This window comes from Mycetomoellerius zeteki, unplaced genomic scaffold (assembly GCF_001594055.1).
Source record: "Mycetomoellerius zeteki isolate Tzet28-1 unplaced genomic scaffold, Tzet1.0 scaffold149, whole genome shotgun sequence".
NCBI lineage: Eukaryota > Metazoa > Arthropoda > Insecta > Hymenoptera > Formicidae > Mycetomoellerius > Mycetomoellerius zeteki.
In genome coordinates, this window is record NW_017256436.1 from 3,071,343 (window position 1) to 3,091,030 (window position 19,688).

General features: G+C 33.6%; 3 protein-coding genes across 5 annotated transcripts in view; 1 reads left to right on the top strand and 2 right to left on the bottom strand.

Moving 5' to 3' along the window:
• Positions 1-208: 208 nt before the first annotated feature.
• On the bottom strand, positions 209-2,158 carry LOC108720282 (MICOS complex subunit MIC13). 2 transcript variants are annotated; one of them, XM_018444183.1, is made up of 3 exons: positions 1,993-2,158; positions 1,726-1,885; positions 209-500 (listed from the first exon to the last, which is right to left on the bottom strand). In XM_018444183.1, exons 1-3 carry the CDS (start codon positions 2,004-2,006, stop codon positions 315-317), a joined length of 360 nt encoding a protein of 119 aa, XP_018299685.1. In that variant the 5' UTR covers positions 2,007-2,158; the 3' UTR covers positions 209-314. The 2 variants fall into 2 exon arrangements, with proteins under 2 accessions (XP_018299685.1, XP_018299684.1); XM_018444182.1 differs by having other exon boundaries at positions 1,951-2,157.
• Positions 2,159-3,258: 1,100 nt separating this feature from the next.
• LOC108720334 (E3 ubiquitin-protein ligase RAD18) lies at positions 3,259-9,139 on the top strand. Its single transcript, XM_018444292.1, has 8 exons — positions 3,259-3,481; positions 3,565-3,643; positions 3,717-4,242; positions 4,347-4,599; positions 4,684-4,750; positions 4,829-5,533; positions 5,637-5,932; positions 9,037-9,139. The coding sequence occupies exons 1-8, from the start codon at positions 3,452-3,454 to the stop codon at positions 9,130-9,132; spliced, it is 2,052 nt and encodes a 683-aa protein (XP_018299794.1). The 5' UTR covers positions 3,259-3,451; the 3' UTR covers positions 9,133-9,139.
• A 394-nt stretch (positions 9,140-9,533) lies between these two features.
• LOC108720333 (uncharacterized) overlaps positions 9,534-19,688 on the bottom strand; it is a 116,592-nt gene continuing 106,437 nt past the window's right edge. The window contains exons 5-13 of one of the 2 annotated variants that reach the window (XM_018444291.1): positions 17,907-18,100; positions 15,571-15,747; positions 13,952-14,277; positions 12,944-13,110; positions 12,291-12,536; positions 11,949-12,239; positions 10,902-11,074; positions 10,073-10,222; positions 9,534-9,666 (exon numbers count right to left, since the gene is read on the bottom strand). In XM_018444291.1, the coding sequence (XP_018299793.1) occupies positions 9,547-9,666; positions 10,073-10,222; positions 10,902-11,074; positions 11,949-12,239; positions 12,291-12,536; positions 12,944-13,110; positions 13,952-14,277; positions 15,571-15,747; positions 17,907-18,100 (1,844 nt within the window). In that variant the 3' untranslated portion in view covers positions 9,534-9,546. Of the gene's footprint in view, positions 9,667-10,072; positions 10,223-10,901; positions 11,075-11,948; positions 12,537-12,943; positions 13,111-13,951; positions 14,278-15,570; positions 15,748-17,906; positions 18,101-19,688 lie in introns of both variants that reach the window. The other variant, XM_018444290.1, reaches the window with a different exon arrangement.

Consider the following 19,688-nt stretch of genomic DNA (forward strand, 5'->3'; position numbering starts at 1 on the left):
TAAATAACTCGAAATCACTGATTATTGTAGTTGCAAAAATTGATATTAGTGTCGTCGAATTAATATTTAATAATAAATATTAATTGTTTGTCGATATATGTATTTAATTATTAATGCAAAGTCATTAATGCAAAAAATTGATTTAACAATAAAATTTTTATTGAACATATAATAAATTAATAAGAAAAACTCAATAAAGAGCCGTTAATAGTGTATAGATATATAAATTAACATAGCAGGAGTAAAGCTAACAGCTCAATGATATTTAATAATGTTATATTCTCCTAAAATCCACAATATAGAATTAGAAAACGCTATTGACTTTTCTCAGATACGCTTTGTTGTTCTATGTAACCCCATATAATTTCTGAAATATTCTGCACACCAGTAGTCACATGAGTTGGAGTCTCAGACAGGAATTTAATGCTCGCTATGACTCCCTTATTCCATGATGATTTGAGAGAATTGGAGAGGTCACTCGTACTTGGCAACGGTGGTAGCTATACAATTTAATATCTCCTTTTTTTAAATGAATCTTATAAAAATGTTGAAACAAAAAATTCATAGCAAAGCAGAAAGCTGATAATATGGTCACATGTACAAATGAACATATGACTGTTCAAGTTTTAATATCAAAGCAAAATTGATCATTTATTATTATAAGATCTTCACAATAATAAAATTTCATCTATGATGAAATCTTAACCCTCGGGAGCTGCTAACAGGCTGCTATCAAACCCGTTCAATTATATTCTTTACGTTACAAATTTGAATTATTGTTATTAAAATAAACTTAATATTCGTTCTTCTTTATCTTCTTTATGTTCATTATAAATGTAAATATTTTTAATTATCAAATATGTTTTACTTGACAGCACAATAAATTATATATTTTATTCGTTTCTATATAATACACACATCTTTGTGTTAATTTAGTGCATTCAATTGAATTTAGTACTAAGTTATTTTGGCTTCAGAAGGCTTATGTTTCTTAAAACAAGGTAAAAATTACAAGAGTGATATACTAGAATATTAATAATTTCAATGCTCAACACGAAGTGAATGTGCTCACTTATTTAATTTTAACTCCGTAATTTTTACTCCAGAAGGTAATGTTGCCAAAATTTATTAAAAATCAAACAGTTACATTTAGACCTGAGCCCCTATTCTTGAAAAGAAACGTATACAAAAGTCTAGAGAAATACCACAGTATACGTTATATATACTATAGTATTTTTCTAGAATTTTGTATACGTTTCTTTTCAAGAATAGAGGTCCTGATTTTTCATTTTCTGATTAACTTGTGGTTAGGCTTATTCTAATAGACTTCATCTATGATGGATGAAGCCCATTGAAACATCAGATAAAGTTTATCATAAAGTTTAACCACAAGTTAACCAGATAATGAAAAATTGAGCTTTAGGATGCATTTCGTTTCGTGCTTACAATGCTTATAAGTATCACTTGTCCTTATTTATAATACTTGCTAGACAGTAAGGATGAACTGATGCTTACATCGTATGAGCGTGAAACGCACTCTTAACTCTAAATAGCCATTCTATAATGTGCTCTTTGTTTTCTGTTTCTTGTTGTTTGTCTCTTGCCTTTTTGACCAAAAGGCAAGAGACAAACAGCAAGAAACAGGAAACAAAGAGCAGATTGTAGAATAGGCTTAAGGAATCTAAGGATGTTAAATGAATGTTTGTCAATTGCAATAGAGCTCACTTCATTGATGACTTCCTTAGGTATGTTGTCTTTAACGTAAGGTGTGATATTATTGTAGATCCTCCCGTATAACTGTACGCTGTCTTCAGATTTGGACCACAGACCTTGCCGAACGCTGTAGTAAACGACACCGCCTACAAGGGTGGATTTGATGACGAACCTGTGAAATATAACCTCTTGTCTTGATTCGATTTCAATTCGCGGAATAGTGCAGCATGCGAATACCGTGACAGCGTGTCCTTTCTATTCCTGAACGAATGTACTAACCGCACGATGCCCATTATTTATTCAAAAATTATTTTAACAAGAGTAAATGCGAAATATTTCGGTCGATCAACAGTCGTCCATCAAAAGCAGCAAAAAAACAGTCAAGAAAAATGTGAGTATGATCAAGATTAGAGCAAGGATGCCAATTTCGGGACGGTTTACGACATCGCGACAACGCCATCAGTCGACGGCCTAACGCGACCACTAGTCACACACACAAGCATGAGTCTATGTCCATGTGCGGCTCAGCGCATTCTCGCTTCGGCCAGCTTCGGTGGGGGATTCGGGCGTGCTAAGAGCGAACGAGACAGCGACAGCGTTTCACTGAGCGTGAAGCGACCGAAAATGTTTTCTCGGCCGCTCGAGCGTATATCGAGAGGCAAGAGAACATTTTAGATGACATAATTTTTAATAAATTGTAATTACAGTAAACCCCTCCCATTTTTTAATCCACAGTAGCATAAATCATGTCAAAAAGTAATTTTATGCAAGAATTTTTATTGTGTATCTTCTCGCTTTTATCATTATAGACTAAAAGTAATGCTTAATGCACAAAAGGAAGTATGAAATTAATATGCATTATATTTTTAAAAAATTAATATTTTAATCATAATAATAATTATTATAATAATTATTAATCGTATAACGACCAGTCTTTTGGTCTTCTTCGTTCTGTTTCGGTATTCCTGCAAAGTTAATTTAATTTGAAAGTGTCTTTAATATTTATACTTTAAATGATCCATATACATATGAAAGTAGTGTCAATAAAATTATATTTTTATTTAACAACATATTTTTATAGTTTATATTATCTGTTTGTGTGTGTGACTAGTGGTCGCGCTAGGCCGCTGACTGATGGCGTTAGTCGCGATGTCGTAAACCGTCCCGGAATTGGCATCCTTGGATTAGAGGTTGTCGTTCTGAATGCATCCAATCAAAGTTCCTCTTTTCCATGAAATGGAAGGAAAGGAAAAATTCTGATTGGTTGATTCTCTTATGCACTATGCGTTATGCATTTATGCAAAAGTCTGTGCCCGGCCACATTTCAGTGGCTGCGGCCATTACTGGCCATAACATTCTTATTAATTTCATTATAATTGTGCGAGAATCAATTGCGAAAAAAGTAGGGAAAACGCTACGTGCCCGTAAACCCCCTGAACCGCAGACTCGAAATTCCATCACTGCCATCCAATCAGTGTCATGACCATAGAGATAGTAGTATATCTCTATGGTCATGACTCATGACTGCCAATGCCATCTGCCATGAGCCATAAAAGAGAATATATGAAGTAGGCTCAATCCGTTCAAATGAATCAAAATGAATCTTTATAGTTGTATTACTGATCCATATGAGTCTGTTAATGATAATCACAGTTTGGATTGTATAAGTGATATAAAGTGATGGTACTTAATGACATTGAATTATTTATCTTAAAACTCCAAACTCGCGCAATTAACAATGTGGTCGACAGAATACATTGAGTTAAAGGTATCAAAAAAGTGATTTTAATTAATGAAAAGATGATAGAGGAGATGTGAAATGAACAGCACTTAATTTTTTTGTCATTGCAGCGTATTGATGCGTTATTGCAATGTGGGATATGCTATGAATACATGGACACTAGTGTAATAACCTCCTGCTCCCATAGTTGTGAGTGCTCCTATAAAGAAATCTTGTTACTACTATTTTTTACACATGTACATTCTGTGTCTTATATTTTTAGATTGTTCGTTGTGTATTAGGAAGTATCTGCATCACAAGACTCAATGTCCAATTTGTTTTGAGGAAATCTTTGAAAAAGATTTAAGAAAGAACAAACTCGTGGATGAGATTATCATTCAATATTTAAGTTTAAAAGAAAAACATGACAAGAAATGTTATGAAAAATTAATTACTGTAAAGAATGAAAATTCTGGAGTTGAATGTTCGGCAAATAATTTTGAGTGTGAGAAGGAACAAGACATTCTCAATGTATCACACCATCATTTGGATAATTCTATGCTCACGGCTGGTAATACCACACCTCGTAGACAAAAGGATAATCAGCAAGATATATCTACTCCTAGCACTAGCGCAGATCCTAGGATTCCTCTAATGTTTACTCCGAAGAGTAGAAAGGGTTTTCAAAAGAAAGAAAATCGTCAGAGGGTTACCTGTCCAGTGTGCAAAGTGGAAGTGCCTCAAAATAATATAAATAGGCATTTAGATGATTGTTTAAGGAGGGAAAATACAAAGGAGCAACTTAAAAAGTAAGCATTCTCTTGAATTATTTTCTCGTTTTTTAAAGAAAATTACTAGCATCTAGAATGCCTTAATAGTTTTTTTAAATCTTAAAATACTTGCTTATTTTCAGAAGCGAACCGAAACGTAAACCTTTGCCAAAGTTAGTGTATAGTTTAATGAGAGATAACATTATACGAAAAAGACTGAAAGAATTAGGCTTATCATCTCAAGGAGATAAAAAAGCATTAACGAATAGACTACAGAGATATACAGTTCTTTATAACGCAGAATGTGATAAGACATATCCAAGACCTATATCGGAATTAATTAAGCAATGTGAAGAAGAAGAGGATTTGGAGAAGAAAGTACAAAAATCATCAAATGTAAATACAATTTATTATACATATCAGAGTTCTTGACATTTGACTTAGAATTTTTCTAGGTTTTAATATATTATATTTTTTCAGAATATTTTTTCAAATGTCACTAGAAACACTGAAGATAATATTGTAGAACAAAAGAGAAAAGAGTATTGTAAGTATTCTCTGTAAATTATTTGCAGATGTTTGGAATATGAATGTTATAAACTTTCAATTTTTTTGTTATTTTTAGTGACTACAAACAAGGAAAGTTTTGACAAATTAATTGTAAAAATAAAACATGACGATCCACAAAAAATTTCTATTAAGCGCGGCATATTAAACGAAGAAAATTCAGATATTTTACGTAATGATTGTGTTGCAGAAAAGGATTCAATTTTTGAAAATGGTCAAACAAGTGATTTTCTGTTGCTAAATTCTACTAATTGTATCGAAGATTCAAATTCAAACACGTCTTATTCCTTGCAATCTAGTAAATACCCTACGGATTTTCTAACTATTGAACTAGATACCTCACCTAACAATTTCACTGATCAATGTGCTTTCAATCATATCTCAAATCGTTCAAATATAACTAGCCCAGATTCATTTAATCCTACTACAAAAATGGAAAATATAAAAACCGAAGAATTGTCTTCCGAAAGTATTTTAATACATGAAAAAATAACTTTTAATAACCATTCAAGACAATGTGATGTTTTGAAGAATAAAATAGGTATTAATACTGTAAAATCAATTTCTGAACTTGTTAATATGGAAACAAAGAATGAAGAACAAATGAGATTATCTAACAGGAATAGAAGTAGCACAAAGTATAGCTTAAACAAACATGTTGCATATTCTGAATCTAGAGATAGGTGGCAGAAAGAATTACGCAACGAAAATATAGACTCAATTGTAGAAGACGATAACAATATTGATGTTGAGGATAATTACGGTAAATAATTCTTAATATATAAAAAAATGTAAATAAAAGTTATTTTTCTTTTTACAGTTGTTCCTCTGCATTAGAATCATTGAAAGAATTTTTATTTTTATAGAAAGATCAAATCACGAGCAATTAAATGAAGCGATGGAAGAGTATGCTATTGGCACGAAATCCGAAAAAGAAAACATGAAGGCATTGGATAAAGATTTAACAACTTGGACTCCTAGAAAACGAGAACGCGAAATGGCATTCGCATTAAGCGACGAGGAAAAGATTGCAGATAGAATAATGAATGTTAAAAAGTCTCTCCGGTTTGGACTTAGTGAAGCTAAAGGATTTAATAACGAAAATTTCGGCGAAACTGCGCGGGATGAAGAAAGATCACAAAGTGAGAAGGAAGAGTCGCAGGTAATTCGTACGAATAATGTACGCAATTTTACGAAAAAATCTGTTAGATTGAGAAATAAAATAATTAAAAATTGATATAAGAAAATTAATAACGTATAATAAATCAACCTGAAAATTAATAACATAAGTTAAATCATTGAATTAAAATAATTAAATGGAGATAAATTTTTATATATCGTGTTAGCATTATAAAATGTCAAAATAAGAAATGTTAGATTAAGTAATCTTTTGCAGATACATATTCAATTGATGTATATATTTTTTTATTTGTAGTGCCTTTGATATAAAACAGAAATGCACATTTATTTTTAAGATACGAGAATAAAAACGAGTTTAAAAAAATAAACCGCAAATTATGTTTACTGAATATCTTCCTTTGTTATGTGTAGCATATTTTATAATTATGTATAGTAATATATTGTTAATCGATTTTTTCTAAGAAATTTCAAGATTATTCCGACCTACTTTTTTAAATATTTAATATATTTTGGATAATCTTGATTATATAAATATTTCTTTTTGTATTAATTACGACTTAATTGATAAAAATTGTAATAAAATAGAATAAAAGATGTGTGAGAATTTAATATATTTGTAATATCTCTCCATCTTATAGAGTCTAATACCTTGTTATGTTATTTCAATGTTCTTGATAGGAAAGGAACCAAAATCTTTATCAAAGAAACAATTAAATTTTATTGAATATATATATATATGTGTATATTATACTATACCAAACAGGAAAGAGAGCCTAAACGGTAGAACGATTGACGCAAATTTCGATAAAACTTGTATATCTCGAATGTATATTCATAGATACTAACAATAATTTAATAAGCTTAACGTAATGTCAAAATATAGCTGCCCGTCTCTAACAATTGGTTATACAGTAAAATATTCGTCTTTGATATTACACAACTTTGATATTAATACAACTTTGGTATCGATTTATACAATTTTACAATTAACTTTATGTACATATCCGTGCAATTCGCACACTAACTCGTCTAGTTCGTAGATTTACAGCACTAACGTTCTAAAATTCTAAACGGAACGACTATCACATTCATTACATATTGTTCTCGTTCTAATTCTTACTTAACGTTATTGCACTGTTACAGACCGTTAACTTTTACTTATACCGTGCCGACACTTCTTTCCTCGCTTGTATGCGAAGTGCGTCATTATCGCAGGAACGAAAATTTGTCTACGGCTCGGGAAGCGCATCATTGATGTAATAATGTAAATGTAAATGATTCTCATGTATTTTAACAAGCTTCTGCCTTTAACTCTCGTATCTAATATTTCATTAACTGTTTAACTAAACTTTAACAGAATGATGAATTATCTCTCTTACAATCTTCTGACATTACATGATTAAGGATACATATGCATAAGATTAGGAAATAGATGTTTTCGGGCATAAAATAGCTTTTTCTTTAAACAGGTTCACGCAGTTAATAATAGTTTCTGTTCCACTGTAGTATGGCATCACGCGAGGTAGTTACTCGAACGTTGATACATCCCTCAAGTATTGTACACGCTACAAGCAATTCTAACTTTTATTCCGTGCGTAGTTATCTGTCGATTTTTCCGGGGAAAATCGACATATTAGATGCGTGAGACATCTTATAAGCAATAGTCACAATTCATTTATCGTTAGATTCATTAGCAACTCTCATTCACGACTCATTCGTTCTTGGCGCTTACTATAGATTGTCTTTTGATTCGCTAAGAGACCAGAGATAGTACCCTCAAAGAAGTTATTACGACGAATAGACTCTTCGTCGCGAAAAAGGCCAATTGTCTACTATTTACTTCTAACTTCAGTTAAATTTATTATTTTATTTATAAATTTATTTGATCAGTTAAAGGGAAAATCCTGAAAATAGATTATCTTTTCCACTCGAATAAGGAAACCGTCGAGTTTTTTTTATCACACGATTTAATTACGATTATTGATTATTGTAAATTTTCGTTTAATCATTAATGAACGAAATTAAAGCTGAAATGTAAGTTAGCTGTTTCACGATGAATTTATTTCATGTAAAATTTTCATGATAATCATTTTTTATTCATATGAATTTGCGGTAGTAGACGTCAAGCTCTTTCGATAAAGTTGTCGGATAAAAATACAATATTTACACGGTATCCTGCATAATAGCGCAGTTCTATTTTAGAAGGAATCGAAAAAATTGCCATGCCTTCGGAAAAATATGAAATCTAATTTTAATTTTAGTTTTAAGTTGAACCATTTTAAGTATATCAGGGAAAAATAAAAAGTATGTTATTACCGATAACGAGGACTATTAGGAGTCAGCGCATAAAACGAAGCGCAATCAAATTAATGCAAAATAATTTATTAAATCATAAAATAACACTATAAAAATCTATCTGTACATTATGTTATTACCGTCAAATTCATTTATAGATATTTCCACTATTTAATTTTCTATCTTTCGTGAATTTCTGTATTTTTTTTCTTAAAGCATTGGTGGAATAGGCATGATTTACAAAGATATGTAGTAAGATACATACTACAAGCTCCCAAATGAGTTTTTCTTCTATTTTTACAATTATAGTACAACATATGTATATCGCAGTTTCATAAAAAAGCTTTAAATCGTTTCTCTCGATGGATAATCGATAATTTGTGGTTCGACTGATTACATTTCGTTTTGCAATAACATTTCTCTCTAGTCGTATTTTGATTGATCCTTTTTGATTCTCGAATTCATTGGAGGAATACGCATTAATCATAAGAGGATGTCACTTTTTGTTAATATTACCATAAATGATCAGGAATACTATTGATAGGCGCCGATAATTGGAGATCGAAGAGATTCGAACTTGTGGGACGGTATTTCGATTATCCTACAATTAATGCGCAATCTATCACGGTCGGCGTGTTGAACGTTCTTTCGAGATGAATTGTATTATAACTACGTTACTATAATTATTCCAGTGCAATAGTAATTGTAAATAATATTGCGGAGAACGTAACGAGAGATTGATTAATTCGCGCGCGAAATCGAAATCAAGAATTCAGTGCAACGCCCCAGGACACTTTAATCTTATATTTCTGACGTTTAGTTTCCTTTCAGAGAATCTCGCAAGAACAAGTGACTATCTCCAGAAATTCGTCAGGGATATTATCTGGATGGCATCTGCGAATATTTCTCGACGGCAGTCTTTTGTAATCGATCGAAGACGACCCCTTTTTGCTATCGGAAGCGTCTCCACGCTGTCTTTCACAGAGCGATATTATCTTGTGAAAATGCTACTCCGTGGATAATCTTCATCGTTGATCGTGGCGAGTTCATTCTTTCTTCTGATGTTGAGGATCCGTCAATTCATAATACCTCTTATTGTACTTTCTTCTCTTATAATTTCTATTTATTTGCAATAATCCCTGTGCTTTTCTACTTATTTCTACCATCTCATTATCCAAAGCTTAATGAACTTTATTGAGAAAAATCAGCGTCTTTTCCCAGCAAAACTTTCTTTACGCTGGACTCACTTCTGAATCAAACTCGCCATTATTGATCAGGAACAATATCGATCAGATCGTCTTTTTTTCGATTTTTCTATTTTTATCACGCACTAGACTAGTATCACGTTACATTACTCCGTTTGGATTTCCTCATCACTGTGATGCCTATCGAGCCGCGTATCTTGCGCAATAGATCTATTATATCAGCTGTTGACATATGTTCCACACTCTCCTCATTAACCTGGAAAAAGAGAAGTATTTTAATTTTAAAATAAAAGTGTCGAAGGAATCCTTTCTATATTAATCCCTTCAATCTCTATATATATATATATATTTAAAGTTATTTATATTTATAATACTGTTTATTAAGAATATAAATATTGTATTTTTTATGATCAAGGTTTTAAATTATCATAGTTATATATTATTTGTCGCCAAAATATTTATATGTTCAATAATGATCTCATGAAATACAATCTATGGAGGAAATTGGAAAAAATGAAGGAAGTGCTGTCCCATGCAGCGCAGATTTTCAAAAGTAGTCTATACGTCTTACAGACATCCAGAAGACGTTCTACATCCTAGAAAATTTTTTTTTAAGACGTCCTTTGGATAAAACGTGCTGTGTAGACTTGTGCAAGACTCACCATCAGTAATACGTCGCCTTGTTTAAGTCTGCCATCCTTGGCCGCGACACTGTCGCGATGCACAACCGATATCACTGTACGATTTCCTTCCGGCTGCAAGCTAAAGCCCAGTCGGCTATTCCACCCACGCGTCAGCTCCACCATGAACACCTGCAATAAGAGCAGATTGCGCAACATTGCGACGCGACGTTCTTTCGTTCTCAATAACCACACATTTCAACATCGAAATTAATTAAACAACAAAGCATTTATTAGATATAAAATTGATTGTTTGAGTTTCAACAAAATCGTCGTTAAGATCACCGTTTTATCGTAAAATTAGCATCTCATTAGATTATAACCCAGTAAACACCAAATAAAAGTAAAATAATATTAATGTTATAGTTTCATACTTAACAATGTAATTGGGCCAGATCGCTATCGATGAAATCGGCGAGGCCAATAAAAGAAGAAATGTGTGTAACGCTGCACATATTATATTACATTTATTCATATTGTTCAGTATGAAACCCTACTGAAAAAAATCACGTCACAAAGTTACAAATTAACGAAATCATGTAATTAAAATATGTAAATCACGTAACGGATTATTCCAAATCAGTACGTGATTTTTAAAGTACGTCATTTAAAAAAATCGTACTGATTTGGAACAATCCGTTATGTGATTTACTTGTTTTAATTACATGATATCGTTACGTAACTTTGTGACGTGATTTTTTTCAGTAGGGAATCATAATATTACATGTTTATACTTTTAGTTGGTGTTAATGAAAATCCAATTTGATCGAAATGAAGCTTCATTATGGAAATGTGAAGTCGGGAGACCAACCTCACTGCCTTGTTCAACGTCTTCGATGGGAGCGACCGAATCCGTGGTATCTCTCCCAGCCTCTTCCCGGTCGTGCTCGGCGTCTTGATCCTCGTCGTTTGGAGCGAACATTACGCCTTTCCACTTCAACAGCCCCTTGCTGCCGCCCGGATCGTCCGTTCCCAAAATCTTTCCTGCGCGGTGCGACAAAAACCAAGTTTATCGGTTAGAAATAACATCAATTGACACTCGCGAATGTTTCATTACTACTCTTGCAACGATATGACCGTTATCTTATCGGTCTCTCCCTCTAACGCGCTGATTTGGTTTCAATGATAGCAGCGTATGGCGTAAAGTAAGACAGAGCATATAAGATATTCGCGCGATTAGAATTGATTCCGGCGGTAATTACAAAGTCCATTTTGTATTAATCGTTTTGAATTAATAAAAATGAAGCTAATATAAGCTTATACTGACGAATTTATAATAATAAGTTTTTATATACCTCTATGGATTTAAGATATAAACAAAAAACAGAAAAACAAAATCTTAAATTCATAAAGGTATACACATTGAGGCGGTTTGTCTATTTATAATTTATAAACTTGTTAAATCGCTTCCTTCTTATGTTTAGTATCTGAATCAGCCATCTTAGCGATCTTTGTTAATGCTTTATACAAATATTTATACAAATTTCTAGTTGAGTTCGCAATGTATAATTAATATGACTACTTGAAGCGGTTTTACATTTATAATTTTTGAATTTATCTAACATTGAAGAGCTTATTTTTAAATTATAATTTATGTTTATAAGTTTATAAATTATAAATAATAAATTATTTCAAGTAATCATATTAATTATATATTGCGAACTCAACTAAGATTTGTATAAGCATTAAACAAAGATTGCACTAATGCTATAAGATGGTTGATTCAGATACTGAATGTAAGAAGCAAGCGAATCAACAAGACACACCATTAATCAATCAAGGTTTGATTCCATTAATCTATCAGCCTCTCGGATGGGTAGAAACGAGCAATGAAACAAGAACAGTATGAAATAATTACCCGGAATGTCCTGATCGCTCGAGTATGTAGCCTTGCTCTTGGTTCCAGCTGGATCGTTGCCGGCGCTGCCGCAGGCTGGATTGGCGCTCTGGTAAGCTGGATTCTTGTAGCTGAAGGCGACGGTGCTGGTGCTACTGGTAGATGAAAGCACCGGTGGCATTGAAGCCGGCTCGGATGGCAGATCGTTGTCGTGCTCGTCGCTCGATAGTACTGTCACGCTTCTATCATCGTCGTAGCTCGGCTCGGCTAACCGGCCACGCTCCGCCTCGGCCAGGATCACGTCGCCATCCCCTGGATATTCGCCGTCAGAATCAACGCTGCAAAACTGGAAATGCGGTTTACCTTGCGGCGCCGATAAATCGAGAAAGCGAGGCCTGGCCGCATTGTTCGACATTGTCTTTGACTCGTCGTCGACGTCGCAGACGTCGTAGAACGGCGGTGGATCGATTATGTCGGTCGCAGGTGTGTTCGCCTGGGAATTGGTGATTTGCGTCCTGACGGAGCACTGGTCCGAGTCTGACGTGGTCTCCGCTTGGCTGGCCGTCGACGACGTCGTTTGCACGTCGTGCAACTTGCTCTCGGGAATTTCTGCGGCACGGAGAACACTTGTCGTGAAGAGATTTTGTTACGAAGAAACTAGCTATGGGTCCTATCATCGAGGATTGCCCCAATCCCTCGCGATTCGAGATAATTCCGAGAGACAGCTCGGCGCTGAATGTTCTATCGTCATTTTAACGTAACCGGAAACTTCTGAAGTAACAACTGATGTTCACTAATCTTTCCGTAGAGAATTTCAAGAGAATATATTTTACAGATTATTCTCATTTTCGGAACATTCGGAAAAATTTATACAGAATCGATTATCGAAATATTTTCATTATCTCATTGATGGCTTTTAATTATTTTTTAACTTAAGCATCCTACATGTATGTTTTTAGCTTTATTAATTTGCCTTATAACTCTGTTTTTGCCTGTATTGTTAATTAATTATTTACCTCGATCGGTTTCGGCAGTGGGAGTACGCGTGGCAAGTCGACGTAGTCTTCGGGGCGAATTGCATGACGCACCAGGTGATTGTTGCTTGCAGCTATTAGATCCACTCGACGCACCAGGTGACAGCTTCCGGACTGCTAAGTCACACAGCATATCCACAGCTTCTTGTCTGATGTTATTGGAAAATAACATGGATTATGATGAGCTACTATTCATTAATATGGAAGATCATACGCACCGTATTTTAGCCGGAAATGACCATGTTAGTATGTAAGCGGTTTATATATAATAAAATGCAAACATTTGTGATCTTTTATCAAGTGATATTTTCTGTTGCATGAAAGAGTATAAATTCTATATGCGATTTAGTTACTGAAGAAACGGATTGCACATGATATGAAAGCATAAAAGAATATCCACGATAGATAGAATTGAAATCAGATTTGCTATCAAATATTCTTTTATAGGTCAATAGATACACAGAATCAAACAGTAAAAGAATTGCAACAAAACTGAGATCTCTGTAAGTTTTTCTTAATATTTACAGTGTCTGAAATTATTACTATATATTTCTGCCTACTGACGACGTTCTTTATCGATTTTCTTTTTATCGCACGTCTTACTCCAATACTGTATTTTAATAGCTCTTTTTACTTAAAATAATCAAATATTTTAATTTTTAAATTTTAGACTGTACTATTCTGCAAATGCAATTATTCGTTAGTAATTTCCTATAATTTACAAAATTAATGTTCTTCAGAACAGAATCTCGTGCGAGAGAAAAATTCGATTTATTACAAATAAGCGAAGAAATATATTTAACCAAAGTGTCTTGGTAATATTTTTGCGTAAATTTTCAATTAAACAGTTTTCAATTCAATTTATACTTTTGGTTTACTTTTTTTTAAATCTAAAATCGTCATTTTTTTCAGTTATAATATATACTGTCAATTACATATTCTGTATAAATATGATACGATGAATGATCCAATTGTCGGATTGAGATGTACCTCAAGCTTGTTCGAGGCGGACGGAGAGGGTGATCGGGTTCAGTAGGCGAGAGCGCCGAGACCGGGGTTTGCGCCAGATCGCGGTACAGCCGCAGCTTTACCGTCGGTCCGCATTGTCGCAGCAGCTGGACCGCTTCCTCGTGACTCATCGGCGATAACGGTGCACCGTCAACCGCGACGATCTTATCACCCGGTCGGATTCTGCCGTCGCTCAGCGCCGGTTCTCGGACTAGTGCACGCACATAATGGCCCAGGGCACTGCTATCTGCCTTCCTTAGAGTGAAACCAAGACTGCCGCCGACCTTTGTCATCTCGATATCAAACTCCTGCAAACGGAAGTTGCATTCACTGTCTTATCTCTTAAATTCTATACTAATTATATTAATTATAGGAGAACATAATAATTCTCTATTGATTAATTTTTTTTTGCTTCGTTGTAAATTCTTACAAATGGAAATTTTGCCGTTGTCTCATTTAAACTCTGTATAATTGTATTAATTAAAAAATATATTCTCCATCGAGAGAAAGAGAGAGAGAGATTAATTGTTTTTACGTAGTAGAAAATTGAGTGTTTTTACATGAAGATTTTGTGATATATGAACATCATTTCTTTAACTGATTTGTGTCAAGGTTGTATTGTAGATACTTCAAATGTTTTTCATAATATAATACAACGTCATAAATGCTAAAAAATTATATTTTTGTAGCTGCGCAAAAAAAATATATATATATTATATATATATTTATCGAGAATGCACATGCGGAATATCTGATTGCACGTTTTACATTTCTCTCTTTACAGCTGTAGTATGCAATGAATGTAGTACGTATGTACGTTATTGTTTATGAGTATTACTTGAAGGATCAATATTAAAGTTTCCTAGGGGGAATCGAATATTGGAATTAATATGTAATACGTATACGTATAGAGGTATATTTCAAACTTATCGCTTTACTTAATCACGTGTTCGAAAGAGAAATGCGCTACGATAATGAATTAAGTTTCAGAAACTAAGTCTCATAAATAAAACCTATTTTAGACAATTTGTAATTTGCGTCAGTATTTTTTATCGCAGTTTAGAGTGAAGCCAAACCAATTTATTCATTTATTCTAATTTATTATATTTATATGTTTCTCTAGGGATGTATTGGCTCTCTGAAGCCGAGCATGTGAATAATTATTTATTTGTATTGTACATTACAGGTTTTACTATAAATATTATTTCTCTCATCAAATGCATATAATGTTCCTATGCATAATATTCAAAATTAATCTCTTTGTTAACATCTACATTTATACCTACATTATCATCAAATGTAACGTTCACAGACCATAATATTGATAAAATTCACATTGAATTAAACTCTATTATTATTAATCATAAAATAATTATCTTTAGGAATAAAGATAATTATTGCGATGATATTAAACTGTTTCTCTTGTGTATAAAATGGTATTTTATCTTTATCTGCAGAATTATTATTAAATGCTTTCATGTGAATTTTATTAAATAGTCTGATATACTTTTTATCCATTTATTCTTATTCGTTTCAGAAACGATGGTGCGACAAACGTATAATGTATTCATGGAGTGTAGTTTAGGTGGAACATTACTTACGCCGCAGGGCTCGATCTGCAGGGGCGGCAGGGGGTTGAGTAAACGTAACGATGGCGGCTCTCTCCTTGCCGGGGGTGGCGGTGGTGCACCGGGTGGCGTGACATTACTATCTCCTGGAAGTCGGCATACTACTAGTTCCACCGTGCTAGGCGTCATACGCAGAACTTCGAGAGCCTCCTGCAACAAGTAGCATCGAAATAAGATTATACACGAGCTTCCCATAACACAAAGATAATGCTCTCAAAGTTACCCTCGTCGACCGTGGCGTCGACGACGGCATCATCTTCTTTAGAAGGATTGTGGTAGGAGTTTCCGGTGACGCGAAAAGCTACCGGCGGTAGCAGACCGTGTGTTGTGACGGTTTGTAACAGGAACGAAACGGATGACAACTGGTTTTAGGAAGTAAAACTTGATAGTGTATACGAGAAATATCATATTTAGGAAAATTCTGATATGAGGTCTGTTCGTGTTGCTTTTTGCATTCAGCATTTCCGCTTTCTCTTTTTTCAACTTTTCTAAATATATATTTACCTCATTTTAAGTTCAAAATTTAATTGATACAAACCAATATAACTTTTGCAGGGTATTTACTAAAATCTTGTACAAAAATTCCTTGAGAATTCCCAGATTTTTTCTCGGTATTTTTGTTAAAAATTCCAGGTAAGATTAGAAAATTTCTAAATGCAATTTTGAAATAAATTGAAATGTGAACAACACAAACTATATACATATATGTATATATATTGTAAATTAGTAGAAAATAAGGATTTCATGAGACTACATGTATCGTTTTCTACAACTGCAGGACTCGCGAAACCTATAGAATAATATACGAGAAGGCTCACTACATGTAGTACTAGTGAGCCATTCTGCTCTGCTGATTGTGAGTATTGTCTTCTACTGTCACTTTGATTTTTTTTTATAAAAAGACATTCGTGAGACACACAAGACTATACACGTGAATATATACACAGATGTGCAGTATGTCATACTTGTTTCTAATCAATTGTCAATATTTTGCATTATCAAAGAAAAATGACCAAAGAAACAATGTTTTTAAAAAGAGACAGAATTTAAATTAAAAAAAAATTCCAAAAATTTTCCTGAATATCGGTAAAGTTCTATGAAAATTCCTGATTGTCCGTAATAAAAAAAAATTCCCTGAGAATTTCAGGTTTTCCAGGTTTTCTCAGATAGTAAACAGCCAGTTTTAACATTATTTATATATAATATTATTTTATATTTGTATGATATATTTTGATATTATTTTAACTAACTGAAAACGAAGATAGAAAATTACCAAATTAATAAACTTTGGTAATTTTCTATAATAACAGGATACCATTGACGGTTCTATATTGCTGATATTTTTTTACAAACAAAAATTCTTGAAATTTTCAGAAGTTGTTTATATCTTCCTTTCACAATCTTTTATCGTGAATCTTTTCTACTTCATGGACGGCGCGCTTAAAGAAATTACATTCACAAAAGTATAAAAATTCTTCAACGTTTATATTTGGAAAAAAGTAAATCATATTTCCTGTATATTTCGTTTGATATATAAATTTAAATTTTTTTTCATTTTGTACCAAATTTACATTTAACGAGCAGTGAATACATAATTTTTCACTTCTCAACGACTGCGGTTGAACGCAGTCGCAATTTTCCGATTAGTATTCTGTAGTAAAACAGATCAATCGGGTTAAGATAAAGTCAACGTTTTAACATCTTCCGCAGCTAAGACTGCGTGTTTCGCAGAGAATGTGCGAGACTGCAAGAACGTGCAAGTTTACGACGCGTGCATACGCATTGCGTATATACTGGTAGGAGGAGACAGTATTGCTTTTGCCCTCGTGGGACAAACTGCCAAGTACACGCGAGATAACGTCTATCCTCTCGCTGGGGCTCGCGGGCGTAGCTGTATTATGCTAATTCAATGCAAATCTTCGCGAGACCTGCGAGAAGAGAGCAAGGCTGAGGCCGCCCCCCAGTCGAGAATCGTTACTACTGAGTATTCAATGTATGTAAGAGCATGTGTATGTGTGTATGCGTGTATGCGGGCTTTACTGCGTTTATCTAATATCAGCATTTGTTTAGGACGTTACTTCCGCCTTGAAAACAGACATTGCTATCTCTGTTATCAGCAAAATAAACAATAATTTTTGTAAAAATTAATTTATTATAACAAGTCTAAATTTAAATCAAAGAAAAAATTTAAATAGATATATTTATGCACATTATTTATCATATTTTTGATATTGTGTTTAACTATATCTTGCTCATTTATTTCTGTCTGTCATTTTAATTCTCAATCGTATAGTTAATTGATTACTCACGTAATTGGTGAGACCAGTCAGCGGCCTCCCGTTGGCAGCAAGTAGTATATCGCCAGTTTGAAGTTTGTTAGAAAGGGCAGCAGGTTGTTGAGGAAAGAGTCTTTTTACTCTGATGGGTCCTGCGGTGCCGCCACCGGAAACGCTCAGGCCGAGACCGCGACTGCTTTTCTGTAGCGTCACTTGGAATGTGCTCTCTGAAAATTATTTAAACATTTCTTTGGACAGAGTGTCTTATCCCGCTGAGAATATTTGGTTAATCTGTTTCACAACTAACCATTTCACGAATTGAAAAATTGGCATTTAAATACAAATTCTACAAAAGCTGAAAACTTATAACTTAATTTCTAGCTGCCATAAATCATAATAAATTTATATTTTTTAATTAACAGATATTTCTTACGAAAAAATATTACAAAAGATAAAATAGGTGCCATTAGATCATAATAAGACGTAACAATATCAATTATGGAATTATAACTAAGCACAGCTAAAGAGAATAGATCTTGTCTAATTCTGATTTTTTTGGAATTGCGTACAAGATGTTGAAGATTCATCGCTTCCGCCGGAGTGACGTATGGTCTAATATCTGGTAGCAGAGCTACAATAGGAACAATTACTTTCTGTCGCGGTGATTCCGTGCAACACTACATGTGCACTGCGTGCATATTTCAACCGTTGCAGCAGCTTTCGCGGGATATGCCTTGTCAGTCATAATTTTCGTTGCACTCACTCGGAGGACATGTTTCTGAAATGTATGTAAACACGCGCGCGCTACACGCTATTTGCAGGCGATGCACATTTTCGAAATTCACTGACAGTTGCAGTGATCACACGAGCGATTGTTTGATTTTAGGAAACTTTGATTTTATGTAACTATGCCACGTGTTGTTTGCATAGCGCTACCGCTTAAAGCTGAAGTGCCTACGTTACAAAGCAGAGCGTTGTGCCACTTAGTGCCAATTAAAATGCCGCGACAACCACAGCAAACGTAATGCAGAATTCAATTCATTAGAAGTTCGAAGCGACATAATACTAAAACAAATTTGTGATTGAGAGGGGTGATGTTTTATTCAAAAGTGTTCTCGTTTTCTAGATAATTGAATGCAAAATATAAATCTACGTTTATTCCTTATTACACGAAATTAATAACTGCGTTCAGCAGATAAAAAGAAGCTTTTGGAATTGTAAAATTGTTTATTATGATTGATTCTTATTCTTAATTCCTCACTGAATCTATATATATAAATAAATAAATAATATTAAAGAATCTTACAATAGTTGCAAAGCCGCTTTTTCTACTGAACGCCATGTGTGATATTCAAATTTATGTAGTTCAGATAAACTATATATATTGTTTTATATTATACTTATATACATACATTATTATACAATTATATGTCTTCACTTTTTACATATCGGATCTACATTGCATTATAATTAAGATACCTTGTTAATCTGCAATAAAATACAATAAATAAAAAATCATAGTTAATGTAAAGTTCGATAGAACGAAATAATCGGTTTCATTTTATGGCTCCATAAGAGATTCGTTTACGTAATTCGAATCTTTTTTTTTATATAGAAATTAATGCAAAAAGACTTCGGGATGACCTACCATACACCGGATATTGACCCAATTCAATTGACATATCGTGTGTATTGTTCACTTTGTTCACTTTGCTCATTATTCAAATCGGAACCTCTCCCGCGCTTGCCACCTTGCGGAGAGGTAATTTACGTTTGCCGCGTTATTGTGTGAAGTCATACAGTGTCACACTCTTT

Excerpts from the sequence above, each read along its gene's own strand:
- LOC108720282 (XM_018444182.1), bottom strand. The coding sequence starts at position 2,006 with ATGGGCATCGTGCGGTTAGTACATTCGTTCAGGAATAGAAAGGACACG. Across the intron at positions 1,886-1,950 it reads AGAAAGGACACGCTGTCACG|GTTCGTCATCAAATCCACCC; the intron begins GTATTCGCATGC and ends TATATTTCACAG. Across the intron at positions 501-1,725 it reads CTAAGGAAGTCATCAATGAA|CTACCACCGTTGCCAAGTAC; the intron begins GTGAGCTCTATT and ends TAAATTGTATAG.
- LOC108720334 (XM_018444292.1), top strand. The coding sequence starts at position 3,452 with ATGTGGTCGACAGAATACATTGAGTTAAAG. Across the intron at positions 3,482-3,564 it reads CAGAATACATTGAGTTAAAG|CGTATTGATGCGTTATTGCA; the intron begins GTATCAAAAAAG and ends TTGTCATTGCAG. Across the intron at positions 4,751-4,828 it reads ACAAAAGAGAAAAGAGTATT|TGACTACAAACAAGGAAAGT; the intron begins GTAAGTATTCTC and ends TGTTATTTTTAG.